This window comes from Zosterops lateralis (assembly GCF_965231275.1).
Source record: "Zosterops lateralis genome assembly, chromosome: 8".
Lineage (NCBI taxonomy): Eukaryota > Metazoa > Chordata > Aves > Passeriformes > Zosteropidae > Zosterops > Zosterops lateralis.
Genome location: NC_139768.1, coordinates 22,036,404 through 22,052,528, shown reverse-complemented (window position 1 = coordinate 22,052,528; position 16,125 = coordinate 22,036,404). Strand labels below are relative to the sequence as shown.

The 16,125-nt window shown below is 55.3% G+C and overlaps 2 protein-coding genes across 14 annotated transcripts in view; one reads left to right on the top strand and one right to left on the bottom strand.

Moving 5' to 3' along the window:
* Window positions 1–2,617: 2,617 nt before the first annotated feature.
* Window positions 2,618–11,062, bottom strand: EMX2 (empty spiracles homeobox 2). Of its 3 annotated transcripts, XR_014590645.1 has the most exons (5): window positions 10,220–11,062; window positions 8,967–9,190; window positions 6,697–6,881; window positions 3,674–4,099; window positions 2,618–2,954 (listed from the first exon to the last, which is right to left on the bottom strand). XR_014590645.1 is itself a non-coding variant. In XM_083866808.1 (4 exons), exons 1-4 carry the CDS (start codon window positions 10,489–10,491, stop codon window positions 3,932–3,934), a joined length of 849 nt encoding a protein of 282 aa, XP_083722934.1. In that variant the 5' UTR covers window positions 10,492–11,062; the 3' UTR covers window positions 2,618–3,931. The 3 variants fall into 3 exon arrangements, 2 of the variants coding, with proteins under 2 accessions (XP_083722934.1, XP_083722935.1); XM_083866808.1 differs by having other exon boundaries at window positions 2,618–4,099; XM_083866809.1 differs by lacking the exon at window positions 10,220–11,062 and having other exon boundaries at window positions 2,618–4,099; window positions 8,967–9,593.
* The window catches only part of LOC310912314 (uncharacterized protein), a gene marked incomplete at its 5' end in the record, with an annotated part of 70,842 nt that continues 64,623 nt past the window's right edge, over window positions 9,907–16,125 (top strand). Inside the window, 2 exons of one of the 11 annotated variants that reach the window (XR_014590648.1) lie at window positions 12,494–12,781; window positions 12,916–12,995. Coding sequence is in view for 1 of the 11 variants with exons in the window: in XM_083866810.1 (XP_083722936.1) it covers window positions 9,907–10,062 (156 nt within the window). Of the gene's footprint in view, window positions 10,063–12,491; window positions 12,782–12,915; window positions 12,996–13,867; window positions 14,929–15,396; window positions 15,743–16,125 lie in introns of those variants that run through there. The other 10 variants (XR_014590649.1, XM_083866810.1, XR_014590646.1 and 7 more) reach the window with 10 other exon arrangements.

Genomic DNA, 16,125 nt, shown 5'->3' with positions numbered 1-16,125 from the left:
CAGACCCCGCCGGCGGGGAGGCAGCCCCGCCTGGGAGCCGCCGGCCTCATCCGGAGGGAAAGGGTTAAAAACCCAGGGCCGGAGGGGTCAGACCGTGGCCGCGGAGCCGGAGCAGCGCTGCCGAGGGTCGGGATGCAGCGGCGGGGAACCCCGGGCGGAGAGGGGCGGCGAGGGGCGGGATGCGCTGACCTTGGCCGACAGACGGAGCAAAGGCACGGAGGAGGAACCCGCAGAGCCCCGGCCCTCCGGTCCCCAGCCCCGCTGCCGGGACCCTGCGAGGGGCAGTGGCTCCGGGAGGAGCGGCCCTGGGGTGTGGGGGGTCCCCGCCGGTCCTGCCGCCCCTGAGCCCCCAGAGCCCTCCGCAGGGACCGCCGCTCCCCGGCTGCCGCCCCCCGCCTTTCCTTCAATAAAGCCGTAAAAATCCGCCCGAGTCTGCAATTCGCCACCCGAAATCCACGCTCCCTCCCCCACCCCTCTCGGTTATTTAATATAAAATGTATTTTTGAACGCCCGCTCGGATAGCATCTCGCCAATATTTATATTTCCACGTTGCCTGGCATCCACTGTCCCACATTAGACTCTGCCTCTCTCTCCCTCTCTCTAATCCTGCCACTTTAAATAGATGAATTAATAAAGCAAATGAGGGTCTAATAAGCTGACTGTCCTGCCTATTGAGGCAGGGGGAGAGAGACTAGAAAGTGCGCCAAATTTGTTTGCAGTGGATCAAGGCTAGCCGCCTTTGCTTCACTTTCTTTATCTTAATTCCGACTTGAAAAGATATAATTATCTAGTTTGAACAGAGCTGCTATCAAATCCTTCTCTAGGCAAGGCAGGGGAGAGCTGGAGTGGATTGCAGTGTTCTGAGCCGCTTGGTGCAGCCGGAGATAGGGAGTAATGAAGTTGTGGAGTCCTGAGATACAAAGGGCATTAACCTCATTAGCATGAAACCTTTTCTTCTAACCATTGTGGGACCCTTTCAGACTCCTAATCCCCCCTATTTTCAAAGCTGGGTTTGTAATAAAGCTTTTAGGGGTTTTTTTCAAAGCTAATGGCATTCTCTGAAGATTTTATTGCTGTTACGCTACATAGGACGCTTAATTTTTCCCCCCTCTCTCCCTCTCTTCCCTCACGGTTAAAAAAAAAAAAAAAAAAAAAAAAAAAAAAAAAAAAAAAAAAAAAAGAGGGGTGGGGGAGAAGTATATGGTTCCTGCAGAAATAAGCCTTTTATCAAGATGGGAAACAATTTCTAGCAAGGCCCAGGTCTGCCGTTCGGCCGCAGCCCGTTTAATGTTTGCCCATTTGCCCGGGTTTGAAGTGCAGAGCGAGGCAGCCTGGGCGAGTTCGGGGGAAATGCGCGTCCTGCTTGCTTCCCAGATCTGCATCATCAGCTCTTGCAGGAGGGAAGAAACGCCACAAGAAGTTTACCTTGGGAATAGCTCTACTAAATAATTAGCCTAGGTTTAAATGGAAGGGACTGCATTGCGACATGCGTCCTAACCCTGACTGGGCCTCTCTCATATTTGTAGCACAAGTGAATGGAAAGTCACCGGGATTGTATAAGAAGAGATGCTTAAAAAAAAAATCGGATTTTTTTTTAAAAAAAATTAAATTTACATAGTACCCGATAGAGCCAACACGTGCGCGGAATGTCTAATCTTAACTTTTCAAGGCAGTATGTTTAACAAAGCTCGTATTTTTGCGATGCATTGTAACTTCGCCTTATCACAGTGTAAAGGGTAGTCAGATTGTCCTAAATTATGTCCAACTAGCCCCCCTGGATCCACGGATTAAGAGATTAAAGGAGACCACTGGGCAATGCCTCCTCTTTCCCCTTCATATTCCTGGTATGATAATTGCCTAAACTGATTTGCACTTTCACAAAAGCTCGCAGGATTCTTTGTAGCTCGAACAGAGCAGACGAGGTTTCTCTATCAATGGAAATAAAACTGATTAATGCAGTCTATCAGGCTAAGGAGCAAATGAAGCATGAAAAAACAACTGTGTACCCCCAGAAAACCAGCTAGTTTCCTCAAGGACCCAGAGCAACATTTTTTTCTTTTCCTTTTTTTTTTTTTCTTTTTTTTTTTTCCTTTCCCCCACGTCTTTAATGCCAGAGTTTTACTCTGTGCCCAGGATCGCTCCCTGAGAGCGGCAGCGAGAGCAGCAGCAGGACCTGCTCCCCATCGCACCGACCCGGACAGCGGAGAGAAAAAGTCCCAAAAACACCCCCAAAACCTCTCTCGCTAAATAAAACACGTATTTTTTGCCGAGGAAAGCCTCTCTGAGCGGAGCGCGGCTGCTGCGGGCCGGTTTCACCATCACGGACCGGTCCGCGTTTGAGTTTGTGACCAGGGAAGGGGCTGGGTTTCTCCGGGAGGGTTTTTGTTTGGTTGGTTGGTTCTGTTTCGGGGGGTTTTAGGTATTTATATACAGCAAGTGCGCCTCTGCGGCTTATTTTTAGACGTCTATTTGGCAGCCAGCGAATACATTAAGAAAATGCGCCCATGGCCGCAGGAATGCGCGGCGGGTTCAGCAGCGAAAAAACAAGGCGGTGTGGGGGGAAAATATCGGTTTCCCAGAAATTTGGGGGTGAAGGGGAAAAGATATTGCTTAAAAATTTAGGGCATATTGATAAATCTTTATTGACAAAATATTGACAATGACATACTTCTTGGAAGTATATAGTGTGTTAGAATTCTAACAAATTAAACACAAAACACAAAAATATTTACATTCTGGTATAGGAGACATGAAGGAAACATTTGTCACTTTTTTTTTCTTTTTTTTTCTTTTTTTTTAGTAGCTCTATGATCTCGGAATATTATAAGGTCAGTGCTTGAAAATTGACCCAATGAAAATGGCCATTAAGAAAAAAAAAACCAATCCGCGATTTTAAGTCCCTTTTCTCTGGATCCTCCCAGCCTAGAAGGTGTCCCCACAGCCCAAACTGGTCGCTGGGTTTGTGTTTTGTTAATCGTAAAAAAAAAAAAAAAAAAAAAAGTAATCATCATCCGGTTTTGAAATGGGGATACAGTTGGGGTGGGGGGGGCAGATAATTCCATTTGATTTTTTTTTTTTTTTCAGCAAAAGTTATGACCAAGCCCAACCTCCCCCGCCCCCCCCCGCCTTTCCCTCCCGTCCCTCCCCTCCCCACCGTGTTTGTCCATCCGGAAGGAACACTATGCTTTGTTACTGCTACTTCATTTAGCTTTCACAAACACTTTGACGCCAGAAGTTATCATAAAATGTTTACAGACTGCACATTTCTCGTAAAATAAAATTAAAAAGCACACAGAACCTGTCTTAAAGGGGAAAAAAATTACGATTCATTTCTGTCTTTAGGAACTGGAGTAATTTTTTTCCTTTTTTTTTTTTTCTCTCTTTTTTTTTTCTTTTTTTTTTTCCCCAGACGGCTTTTCACATGCAATTCAAGTTTCTGAAACAGGTGTGGGTTTTGGCTGCTTATGGAAATTTCTCTTTCAAAGACGGAAAAAACCGTGAAGTGCAAAATGTCCCGTAAGGTGTTAATTTTTCTGGTTTGGTTGGGGGCTTTTTTTTTTTTTTTTTTTTTTCTATTTTTTTTTTCTTTTAAAGATTTTTTTTCTATATATTTTTTAATTTTTTTTTTTTTTTACGTTATGCTTTTAAAAGTGGACTGCGATAAACGGAATACCTGTCAATCACCTCGTCCCGGTGTTTTGGCTTTGATTGACAGATCCCCCTGTGCCAGAGCGGTGCCGGCAGTGCCACAGTCCGGAGCCCTCGCTGCCTGTCCCTCCTCGCTTCCAGCTCCCTCCCAGGCGGGAATGGTGTTTGATGAAGATCTCCGTGTCCTTCCCCGCACCGCCACGCCGCGGGGCTGGGGGGATGAGCCTTTAACACTTTCGGTCGGTGGCGTGCTGGCTTTGAAAAGTCCCAAAAGTGCCAGTTTTTAATCGTCCGACGTGACGTCGATTTCCTCTGGACTGGCTTGTTTGGTGGCGATTCTCCACCGGTTAATGTGATGAGTCCCTTTTTTCTTCTGTTGTGAGTCTGAACCTTCCTCTTCCAACTTTTGCCGCTTGAACTTTGTCCGTCTGTTCTGAAACCATACTTTTACCTGCGGGGGGAAAAGCACCGGGCGTCAATCCCGCTCCTGCCCGGCCGCCGGCTCTGCCCGCCCGCTGCCCTGCACCGGGGGATGCTCCAGTCCCGCCTGCTCCGTGTGACACCGGGCCTGTGCCCTGCCCGCGGTGTGTCCCCGGTGCCCCGTGTCCTCACCGTTCCGTGTCCCCATCGCTCCGTGTCCCCATCGCTCCGTGTCCCCACTGCTCTGTGTCCTCACTGTTCTGTGTCCCCATCGCTCCGTGTCCCCATCGTTCCATGTCCCCCCTGCTCCGAGCCCTGTTGTCACCCCGGCCAGCCCGGCGCGGGGCGAGCAGAGCCGGGGCCCCGCTGCCACCCAGTCCTCAGCGGGAAAGGCGCAGTGGGGCTACCCCACATCCCCCGGCACCCCCAGAGCACCCAGGGGCGGGGGATGCGCACCTGGAGCCCCGAGCAGAGCCCGGGTAGCCCAGGCTGGAGCTCGCCCCTGGGCTGTCACTGGCCAGCCTCGCCGCCCGGAGAGGCCCCGGGTCCCCGCCGGCAGCGGCCTCCAGCCCCGGGAGAGCCCCCGGAGCCCCCCGGCCGCGGGCTCTCACCTGCCCGCCAGAGCAGAGCAAAGACAGGCCTGGTCCGTTCGAGCACCGCGGGGCTGAGGGGTTGGACGCACGGGTTGTTTTTTTTCCTCGCGGAAAAGCGAATAAAATATACAAAAATGCTCCGAGTAGAAAAACGCCCGTCCCTCTCCGCGACACCTCCCCGGGACGCGCCGTCCAGGAGCGATCGCGGCGCGGGGAAACCGAGAAGTGGCATCGCAAATATCCCTCTGGTTTTGTTCAGCGCCGCGTCCATCTGACCGAACCATCCGGCAGCTGACTCCAGGGCTTTAATTACAGATAGTATTGATCTGGGAGCTATCTCCGGGGCTGGCCACACTCCTTGGAGCGTCCAAATGTAAACTTTTTTTTTTTTTTTTTTAATGCAGTTTAAACTCTGGTTCTGTCTGAAAGTGCCTGATAAAGGCCTCAGCAAGGGGGGGAAAGGGAACTGGAGCATTTTAATAAGCTGGTTTAACCCGCTTCGCTGCCTCTTCAGAACAGAGACCTGACTGGCCGGACACACATCTCTGCAGCATTTTCATATTCTCCAAAAGTCCCCCATTAAAAAGCTGAGCGGGGAACAAGGGGTGAGTTTAATTTGCTTTTAGTTTGCTAATTGAAGGGGAGGACGGTTCATTTCGGCACGCTGATCTCCCAAAAGGGAGCTCATTTGTAGGGGACCGGGGGTTTGACATCCGGACAAAAGACCCCAACCAGCTTCGGAATCAAGCAGCACAAAGACCACCTTAAATACAGCTTTCCAGTAGAAATAAGCCTGTGACCGGTCCCTTGTTCGGGGAACCTCATGAAAGTGGCGATCCCTTTTTATTGTTTTGTTAGGGAGACATTTTAAAACAAAAGCTCCAACCTCTTTATTGCTTTCCCCACGAAAAGGAGTTAAGAAAAAAAAAAAAAAAAAAAAAGTGTTACAACTTAATCCGCCCGGAGAACGCTGTGTTTACTGGGAACTTTGAACTAGGCTGCGGCTGGGTATTTTGGCTTTTTTTTTTTTTCTTTTTCTTTTTTTTTTTTTTTTTTTTTTTAGTACAGTGCCACATACTGTAGCAGAGACAATCCCCATCTGGAACCCTCTCTCCACGAGTCTCCTGGAAATGGGACAAAACAAAACCCCGACACAACAACAACAACAACAACAACAAGCACCACCAATGCTCCAAACTCCTGCCTTTCTTCCGGCGGGGAGAAAACCGCATGGAGAACGCCCTCGCGGCGGGCCCGGCCCGCGGCCGTCGGGGGGATCCTGCCCCCGGCCCCGCCGCTGCCCCGGGCCCGTTCTGTGCCGGGAGCCCCGGCCCGGCACCGCCGCGGCACAAACAGAAACAGAAACACCGCCCAGAGCCCCGGCCCGGCCCGCCGGAGAGACCCAAAGAGCCTCCGGGGCGGCTCTGGCCCGCGGCCAGCCTGCGGGGGGAGAGGGGGGATGGAAGGGGTAAAGGGGGGGATTCCTTGTGAATAATTTCTCTGCTTTTATTTTTCATCTTTCTGCCCTCCTGAACCGGCTCGTCACGTCCCCTCTGCCGGCCAGAAACGAGAGAAAATTCATAATTCAAATAGGAGAAACTGTGTTTCTGTTGTAGGGTCTTAAAGAGGAGGTTCCTCCCCTTGTCCCTGCATTTGTTTGGGTGGTTTTTCTCCTGACATGGAACTCATCTCGCGGCTCAGAGCAGTCCCGCAGCAGAGCGATGGGAGCCCCGGCTGGCGGTGCCGCCTCCCCGCTCGGGCCGGAGCTCCAGCCGGGGCTGCCCCGGAGCCCAAACCGCGCCCGGCCGAGCACCGCCACCCCGCCACCAGCCGTGAAATCCCCAACGCAAAAAGGATTTTCTGACACTCAGGCGAGGGGAGATCCCTCTCTCACTCCACCGGTTCGGGAGCGGAGGCCTAAGCACCCCTAGAATTTGCCTTTCTCGCGGCCCGAGCCCCGGCCCGGCCGGGGGGGCTTTCCGAGGGACACGGCGTAGTTTCGCTTTCCCCAGTGCCCGCTCCCCCTCACCCTCACCTGAGTTTCCGTGAGGCTGAGGCTGTGTGCCAGCTGTTTTCTCTCCGCTCCTACTACATAATGATTCTTCTCAAAGGCATGTTCCAGTCTCAGTAATTGGGATGGGGAGAAAGCTGTACGGATCCGTTTGGGTTTCCTGGCCAGTGCATTGTGCAATAGGAAGCTCTCCGGGCTGGTTTCATTCCCTGGGAAACAGGGTAAAACGGATTAGTAAAACACCTTCCCCAATCGTACTCGACAGCACTTTTTAGCTCAATAATTTTTGTCTCCCACCATTACCCTCAGGATAAATCCAACTATAGTCTCTTTTTTATTCTTCAGCTCCTTTTTTATTGTATTGAATTTTTCTTTGATCAATACGTAGAGGGGAAGGATAAATAAGCAGGGGGAGGAGAGGACTGGTAGAAATTAAAATGCTAAAACACAACCTGGGGAGCACTACAGAAAAGAAAGAAGAAGAAAAAAAAAAAAAGAATTGGCCAGAACAGTGCTGCGGTGTCTGCGGCTACACCTCACAGCTGCCCCCTTCTCCTCCACCACTGCAGCCTCATGTCTTTCCCTATTTGTTTGTTATTTCCACCTTCCCTTGGCGGCCGGCGGGGCAGCGGCTCTGGGGGAGCCCTGGCCGAGCCCCGTGAGTGTCCCTGGCCTCCCACCGGCTGCCCCGGCCTGCCTCGGCTTCCCTCGCCCCAAACTTCTGCCGGAGCCTTTCTCCCTTCTCTTCCCTCCGTTCTATCCGTGCTCTGCCCGCAGCGGGGCCGCCACCGCCGCCTGCCCGGCCTGCTGACTCTCCCCGCTGCCTCGGCGGGGCCTGGAACCGGCCTGGAAATAAAGAACCCGGCTCCGAGGAGGCCACGGAGCGGCCATCCCATCCCATCCCATTCCATCCCATCCCATCCCGCTCCATCCCATCCCGCTCCATCCCTGCCGGCCTGCGCTGGAGCGGGGGCGGGAGCGGGGGGTGTGAGCCGGGGCTTTTCTGTGGCCATTTCCCTCCGGGATGTCCCTGGGCCGCTTCTCCGGGCCGCTCCTCCCAAGGTGGAAGCGGCACCGAGGGGCTCTCTCCGTAAGCGCTTTAAAAATCGTTGGAGGAGGGTGTGTTTGAAATCAGGCTGTGGCTCAACACCAGGACATTTCCGCCTTTCATCTACCCCTCGTTACCAATCGCCTGGTGCCTGCGACAAATAATTTGGTGAGCGAAACCTATAATTTTGTTCTGAAAAGGGTAATAATCCATTTTGTGTCTCAGACCGCCTGGCTTCGGAGACAGCGGCTCCTTCTCCATCCCGGCTGCAGCGGCCCGGCTGGGGAAGGCCGGGGAAAAGGCAACATGCAGGTGGTTCCTTTTCGTTCCCAATTAATAAATAAAAATACAAGGAGGAAAAAAAAAAAGGCAGCTGGATGTCTGTGAGTGGAGGCCGATTTTTCTGTTTGTTTGTTGGTTGGTTTGCTCATAATGAGAGTGGCAGAAGCCGGACCCACCACGGGAGAAATGGGCTCACCCTTCGGAGAAGACGCCGCCGGTTACAAAGGGTTAAACGAGGGGGGTTTTATTGATTGTCCGCCATTGGATTCGGTTATTTCCCTTCAGCTGGTTATTAATGGCTTGGCATTGGAGCCCCTGGCTGCCCGCACGGCCGGGATGGCCCTCCGTGCCCCTTCCCTTCCCTGGCTGTGCTCCGCAGCCCCATCTCCCCGCGCTGCTCCGCCGCCGGGATTGATTCCCCACACACACTGCCCTCCTCCTTTCTCTGGGCTTCTCCTCGTTTCTCGCCCTGTAACGAGGGCAGCGGCCGGACTGTGGCTGCGGCGGGGCTTCCAGCGGCCCCTGGGCTCGGCCCCGCAGCCGGGCGGGCACCGCCGCCTTCCCGGGGAGCCTCAGCCTCCATTCCCCGCTCTGAGCGGCCCCTTCCTTCGGGGGCTCCTCTCTAGCTCCTAACACACCGGAACAAAAAAATATCCACCTTTTCGTGTGCTTTTAATGGGGGCAGAAAGCTGACGAAGCCGCAGCCGGCCTTGCCTTCCCGCTTGCCCCCCTCTTCCCGGGAAACCAAAACAACCCGGGAAAAGCAGCAAAACAAACCCGAGCCCGAGCCCCTCGGCTCTGACAGCTCTTCCAAGTTTGGCGGAGGGGGAGACGGGACAAAAGAGCCCGGGCCCGGCCGAGCCTCCCCTCCCGCCCCGGGCAGGGGCCGCCCGCCCCCGGCCCCGACACCGCACGGCGGGAGGATGCGGGGCCGCACCGCGAGGAGGAGAAAAGTTGCACGTACCTTGGAACCTGTGGCCCAGATACCGGTAGCGGTGTATTAGCCACGGGTAGAAGGTGGAGGGGTCCCTTTGCTGCGAGGCGAAGAGCGGGTGCGTGGAGTGCGAGGCGGGCAGCGGGTGGGCGGCCAGGGCGTGAGGAGGGGGCACGGGATGGACCGGCACGGCCGGGTTCGGCGGGTGCGAGACGGCCTCCGCAAAGACCAAGTCCGGGTTGGAGTAGACCCCCCTGCCAGTGGAGTGGAAGCCGTTGAGAAAAGGGTTCATCGGGCTGGAATTGGCATAGCTGAGCGCCGCCGGCCGGATAGGATCCTCGGAGCGAGACGCGGGCAAGGGGCTGTCTTTGGCCACCAGCGACTCGATGGTGAAACACCGCTTGGGTGTGGGCTGAAACATGCTGCCGCGACGAGAGTCCCCGACCCAATCTCTGCCCGTCTCTCTCTGCTGCGCGGGAGACGATCCGGGGAAGTTTGCAGCGGGGAGTGACTTGAGGAGGGATAGATACACACATAAATAGACAGGGGCTGGAGGAAAAGGAGGCAGCGGCAGCCAGCGGTACCCAAAAGGGAGACACACACACGCACCGCGCACACACTCACACACACACACACACACAAAAAAAAAAAAAAAAAAAAAAAAAAAAAAAAAAAAAAAAAAAAAGTTGCTGGGAGAAGTTTCCCTCCTGCAAGGAAAAGGCGGTCGCGCCCCCCCCTCCCCCCCTAAGTCCAAAGACAATCCATGGATGTGATCGGCCCCTTCACAAGTTGTGCAAACGATTTGTTAGTTCATGAGCCTAATTAGTGCTGGGATCACATAAACAGCTTCCTCTGAAGCCTGGTAAATGGCTTGATGATTGGTCGCTATTACTCGCCTTGAGGTTGAAGGGGGAGACTCTTTAAAGTGCGTCAGAGGGGAGGCGAGCGCCGGGCAGCGCCATCGGGAGGGATGGAGCCGCGGATCGGAGTGCGGCGGGAGCGCGCCCGGCAGCGCGGGGGGAGCGCGCCGCCGCCGCCCCCGCCCCCAGCCCGGCCCCGCTCCGCTCCGCGCCCCTCCGCGCCCGCGCTGCCCTCCCGCCCTCCCCCGAACCGCTCCGAGACCAAGGTAGGCGGACGGGGCCGGGGCCGGGGGGGGGATCGGCGGGACGGGGGATGGGGGGCCCCGCATCCCCTCGGGTAGGGCGGGGGGAGCTGGGCTGCTCCGCCGGCGCGACACCCCTGTCCCTGCCGCCTCTCGGGGACTCTCCGCCCGGCCAGGTTACCTTGATCGGCCCCGGGGCGCCGGGGAGAGATGCCCCGCTCGGGAAAGATTTGGTGCCGGTGAGAGAACGGGTCGTCCTCCTTCTCCGAACTTATTTATTCCCGCCGGGCTCCCCCGCGCCGGGCGCGGAGCACAAAGCGCAGCGCGGCCGCATCGCGCGGGGCTCCCGCACACGGGACGGGGGATCAGCTCTCCGGTTCCAGCCTTGTCCGTATTTTCGCGTTTACCTTTGGGTCCGGAGATGATTTTAGGGCTGAGTTCTCCTCCTCCCATTGGCTGGAGCCGCAGAATAATTATGATCACATCCTAATACTCTTGGCTGGTGCTTACTGTTTATTGGTAGTTAAGGATCTATTATCTATTCATCAGCCTCCCATTTTTGCCAATTACATTCTTCTAAAGTGAAGTACCAGCAGGTATTTTGCACATTTACAATTAATGATAAAAAAATCTGGCGTACTTTAAATCTATTACGCCGCTGTGTAATTTATCTTAAAGATGCGGAATTGCTAATGTAAATTAATGTTTCTGTTGAACCGAGGGATGGGGGGAGTCTTAAAACCAGCCGAGCGTTTCTTTCCTTCGCTCCCGGACGTTGTTTTCTATTTTCTTTCCACTTTATACACTAAAAATCCGTTACTTCGCTGCATTAAATTATGCTAAAAAACAATTCGTCGTCTAAATGGTTGTTTCCAGTAAAGGGCGAGGTGAATTCTATTCTCCTCTCCCATTCTCTGCTAAAAGCATCTGTTCCCAGCTTGCCGATATTTTTAACACAATACCAAATCGACGGGCTAAATATAAGTGACAAAACAGTGTCGGGCACGCAAAGATGCGGCCGTTCTGCGCCTTTGTTGGAGGCCGTGTTTCCCTTTGTGCAGCCCGCGCTGTGTGCACTCTGTGGAGGGAGAAGTTCACTTTCTGTAGGAAATGTAAATGTGATGTGCAGGCGCGGGGCGGCCGCACGTACAGACAGCCAGAGCCACACGTGTGTGCCAGGGCAGAGCACACTGAGCTGTGCGCGGCGGGACTCCGGTCTTGGGGCAGATTTTGCTGCGAGGTGCCAACTCCCAGGTGCCGCACGTCTGGGAAAACCTTTCCTGCCCGAAGACACCAGGGTGCAGAGCTCCGGCTGGGCTGGGAGAGCCGAGCCAGGGAGAGAAGGATTTCCCCTCAGCCCCGCTCGTGTCCCTCGTTGTATCGTAACTTTTTAAGTCCCCTCACCCCTTCTCCGTGCAATTTTTTTTTCCCCCTTCACGAGGCGATCATTACGCCTCCTCTCGAAAAGACCTGGGGTTATAGACACGAGCAAGGGTGAGAATGTGCCCTAAATCAGGACGGGTGTTTGATGTGCTGATTTCGACTGAGGTCTTGGTTCCAGAGCACTGAAAATAAAAAAAAGTGAGAAAGAGGAAAAAGAAAAAAAAAAAAAGGAAAGGGAAAAAAAAAAAAAAAAAAAAAAAAAAAAAAAAAAAAAAAAGAGAGAGAGAGAGAAACTTCTCCTAGGAAGAACAGCGTTCTGCATCTGCGTATTTACAGTTCTCCGGGACTGAAGAATGAATCTGAACTGGAAAAACTTCAACTCTTTTTTTTTTTTTTTTTTTTTTTTTTTTTTTTTTTTTCCTCCTTTCCAGACATCCTGACATAATCACGGGGCTCCTTTGAAAACTGCATCGAGCAATTTAGCTCTTGGGGAGGGAGGAATTATATCCGTTTGAAAAGAAACCTCACACACGCAGAACCTCCAAAACGATCGATAAATTTCCCTCGACCTTCTTTTCCGCCGGGGGAATATCCTCTAGCCTAAAATCCCTCTCCGGAGCGGGCTCCCGTTGTTTTGGAGCTGAACGGAGGAGGCTGCGCCTGCAGCGGGGAGCTCCCCATGGCCAAGTCCCATTTGTTTTCGGGAAAAGCGAGTGATCCCGGCCTCAGCACCCCGGAGGTGGGAGCCCTGCTCGCTGTGTGTGCTCTGTCCATACGTGCCCATATCTGTGTGCAGGCTGTGTGTGTGTGCGGGGATACATCCAGGCACAGGAACCGCCAGCACAGCCTGGAGAACACAAGCTTTCCCTGGGTTTTGTCACAGATAAAACAGGCCGGGTACAGCGAGAACAAAAACCAAAAGCACTCGGGATGGGATTTCCCAGATTTTTTCCTCTTCTCCCTAATTTTTTGTATCATTCTCGCACTCGCTGCCGTTTCTGGCGGGCGCCCCCCGCGCAGCCCCGGCCTCTGCTGAGCTCCAGCTCGGCCTGCCCCGGGAACACCTCCCCAAGCCCCTTCTCTTGAACTTTCCCTGCCCGAGGTCTTGTCAGGCCGCTCTCGCTGTCCTCTTGGCGCCTACACGGAGCAAAGCTGGCAGGGGCTCCGCTCCCAGCACTCCCCGATCTCTCCCGGCACCGAGGGGCAGCCTCTCTCGGAGGGAGGGGTGCGCCACACTCCCAGTCAAATTGCACAGCTGCTCTCAGAGGCACTGGCTCCGGATTTCCAAACTAATACTCATCTTTTAAAAGTCGAGCCCAGAAGAAATTGCGAGGAAGGTCTCAGGTGCGGGGACCTCGGGGTAAGAGGGTTATTCGGGGGATAAACCAGGCTGAGCTTTCGTGGGTGTGGGGGTGGCAGTGAGGGAAGTTTCAGCTCCCCTTAACTTTCTTTTCCAAGCGGGATCTGCCTCCCCTTTCTCCCTTCCTGTCCCAGACATTCATGCACACCGCACGGAGGAAAGGTGACCTGGGCAGGGCGTGTCTGGCGTGGGGCTGCAGGGAAATCCTTCACGAGTGAGTTAAAGGAGAGGGTGAAATGCCTAATTTAATTATTTTCTGGACGCCTAAAACCCTCCTCAGTATGTCTAAGGCTACAGCGAGTCCTTCACCAAAGCGCAGTGCTGTGCAGGAGTGCCGGGGCGGGCTGGGGGCTGAGGGAGGGCCCGGGCCGGGCTGGGGGCTGCGGGAGGGCCCGGGCCGGGCTGGGGGCTGCGGGAGGGCCCGGGCCGGTACCGGCCCCCCCCCGAGCAGGTGGATTCCGTTCACAGCCCGCCCCGAGCCGCGGGAGCCACGCGTGGACAGGGCCTTGCTCCCCGCTCCTCCTGAGATCCCGAGTGGGACGGACACCCGGGATGCTTCCCTTGGATCTCCCCATCAGGAGACCAGCCCTGAAAAGCTCAGCCCTGTATTTGTGTCCCAGGCTGGAGCCGCCGGGGTCCCGTCTCAGGGGCAGAGCCCCGGGACCAGGGGCAGGAAGAGGCCTTGCTGCCCGCATTGCTCCCACCGGCCCGGGAGCAGCGCTCGGGCAGGGTTGCTTTGGTTTTTCTCTTTCGGACGGTGATTGAGGGCCCCGTCCCCTGTCTCTCCCGCACCAGCCCCGCTCGGGCGCTGCCCAGCCCGGCCCCACCGAGTGTTCGTGTCCCGGGGCTGCCGGACTCGCCGTTCCAACACAGTGTCACTAACGCGGGACATCCGTCAGGCCCGGCCGTACACGCGAGGCCCCAACCCGCACCCATTGGTGCCAGGCCTTTTAAACCCCAACGCGTGCGGGGGCAGCGGGAGGCAATCCCCGCGGCTGCGTGCGGACGGGGTCAGCAGCGCGGTACCGGGGGTGCTGTGCGGGGCCGGGCCGGGGGCTGAGCTGGGCTGGGCTGGGCTGGGCCGGGCTGGCAGCACTGCCCGCACTCCGCCGCCGCCGTTCCCCCGCGGTCCCGGCCGGTCCCGCCCGCTGCGCGGGGCGCGGGCACGGGGCCGCGGGCGCGCATCCGCGGGGCGAGAGCGCCCCCTGCCGGCCGCCGCGCGCTCCCGCCGCCCCCGGGCCCGCCGCCGGCACCGCATCCCGCCGGGCCCCGCCGCTCCCGAGCTCCCGGGCCGTCACAGGGCCGCCAGCGGCATTGAGGCCGCTTCATGCGTCTGTTAATAAAAGTAATCAAGGCCTAAGGGGCGCTTTCTTTCCCTTCCTTTTTTTTTTTTAATTTATTTTGTGGGTTATTTTTTTTTGTCTTGGTTTTGTTTGAGTTTTCGTTTGGTTTTTTGTTTGTTTGTGTTTTGAGAAAGCTCCAGGCGTGTATACCCATACACCTCCATGCACTCGCACTCCAAACTCGCCCCGGTGAGTTGGCAGAGCGCTTGGTTTGAACTACCCACCGAGAGACCCGGCACGTCTGAAACCTGTCCCGCCGGGGCAGCCGCCGGGACAGCGGGATCCAAACTCTGCATCCAAGCTCTGCATCCAGCCCCTGAACTGATTTTCGCACTTCCACCAAAATCTTGCCTTGTGCCGCGCCGTGTGGTGCGACTTTTCCTTCGTGGTGCGATACAGGCGGGAGGGCTTGGGAAAGGCGTCTGTCTCTCCCGCCCGCCTGTCCGGGTGACCCGCGGGGTCTGTCCCGAAGGAATCGGTCCTGCGGGGACTCCCGTGGCTTGTCGGCGGTGCGGCCCCGCACGCCGGTGAGTTACAGCCAGTCTCCAGCTGTGAGCGCTGAATTCACGGCAGACAAACGGGCTTTGCCCCGCACCGGCTACCTGGGCAAGCCCCGAATTGTGAGTTTCTGAGCACCCGTGTCAGCCACGGGGGCTCTCTCTTGATGAAAGTTCGTCTGACTAAAAAAAAGAAAATGGAACTGAGATAAAAGCAGAGGCAGAGTTGCAGGCCAGCCAGGGACTGCAGGTGTCCGCTCTCAGCGCATCCCGTGGGAAAACGCTGGTCTCCTGTGGGAACGAAAAGGTGCCCAAGCCCCCACTGATGTGGAGGTTGTGTGGGAAGAACGTGCGGGAGATGCTTTTCCACCTGGGGCTTGTTTGTCTTAGTGGAATAGGATGCATACCAAGCTCAGTGTCCGCGACATAAACCCCGCTCTGCACCTGGGCGGGACCTCAGTGCCCTGAGCGGGCAGGGGGACACGGGGGGACACGGGGGGACACGGGGGGACACGGGGAGACCCCGTGGGTGCGCAGCCCTCTCTGCCCTGCGCCGTGCGGAGCTGCTTTGCATTCCCGGCCGGTCTCGTTCCCCATCCCACCTCAGGACACGGTGCTCCCCATCAGTGCCGGGGTTCTCCTGCAGGCGCGGGGCTCCGTCCCGCCCGGGGCCCCGCAGGTCCCGCAGCGCGGCCCCAGCACCGCCAGGAGAGATCCGCCCGAGGAGGGGGCTGGAGTTACAAACTTTCCTAAACTTCCCTCTGGACCTCTCCGCTGTCCGTACGGGGATGGGGAGGAGAAGAAAACTAAATCGTGTCTTCAAAAGCAAAAGCTTTGTTTCTAAGGGAAAACAGAAAATCACTCTATAATTTACCTCGAGTTCTGCTCTACACTTTTCGGTGCTAACTGAGATGCTTTTAGTTTCTCCTTCAGACATTCAATTTTTGTGAATTATTCCGTTTCAACTTGCTCCTAGAGAGCCTGATCCCGCGGACCAGCCTAAATTTGCTTTGCATTTCACGAAGAGTATTTCTGGGCAACGGAGAGAAGGTGGTCTCTGTTTTCCAGTGCCTCCTGACCTGGCCTGGGGAGAGCCTGGAACGAAGTCAGCTCCACTGGGGGTCTGTTCCCTCTCCTCCCTTTGCTCCACGGTCGGGGTGTTTTTTGGTGTTTTTTTAAGGCTTGGGGGTTTTTTGTGTTCGTTTTGTTTTTGTTTTTTAAATGTGTGTGTGTGTGTCCACTCTTGTCCATCCTTTGGGGAAATTTGAGTTTGCAAGAGAGCAGGGTTTTTTTCAGAGTGATTCTCTCTGCGTCCCCCTACAAGCCCGTCCATCCACCCTGCTTATCTTTCTCCTAGTGACCTGCATGAGGCATAAAGAGTTCGGCAGTGAAAGAGACCTAGCAACTCCAAAATAACTCTCCAAGTTTCTAAAATTTAGCGACTAAATATTAGCACATGAAAGTGTCATTGAGGACACTAATTAATACGTATTTCATTTTAAAA

Bases quoted from the DNA above. Each gene is read 5' to 3' on its own strand.
- EMX2 (XM_083866808.1), bottom strand. From the start codon at position 10,491: ATGGGAGGAGGAGAACTCAGCCCTAAAATCATCTCCGGACCCAAAGGT. The intron at 9,191-10,219 runs GTAACCTGGCCG...CTCCACTGGCAG, and splicing joins GCGCCCCGGGGCCGATCAAG to GGGGGTCTACTCCAACCCGG. The intron at 6,882-8,966 runs GTACGTGCAACT...CCTGTTTCCCAG, and splicing joins TCTGGGCCACAGGTTCCAAG to GGAATGAAACCAGCCCGGAG.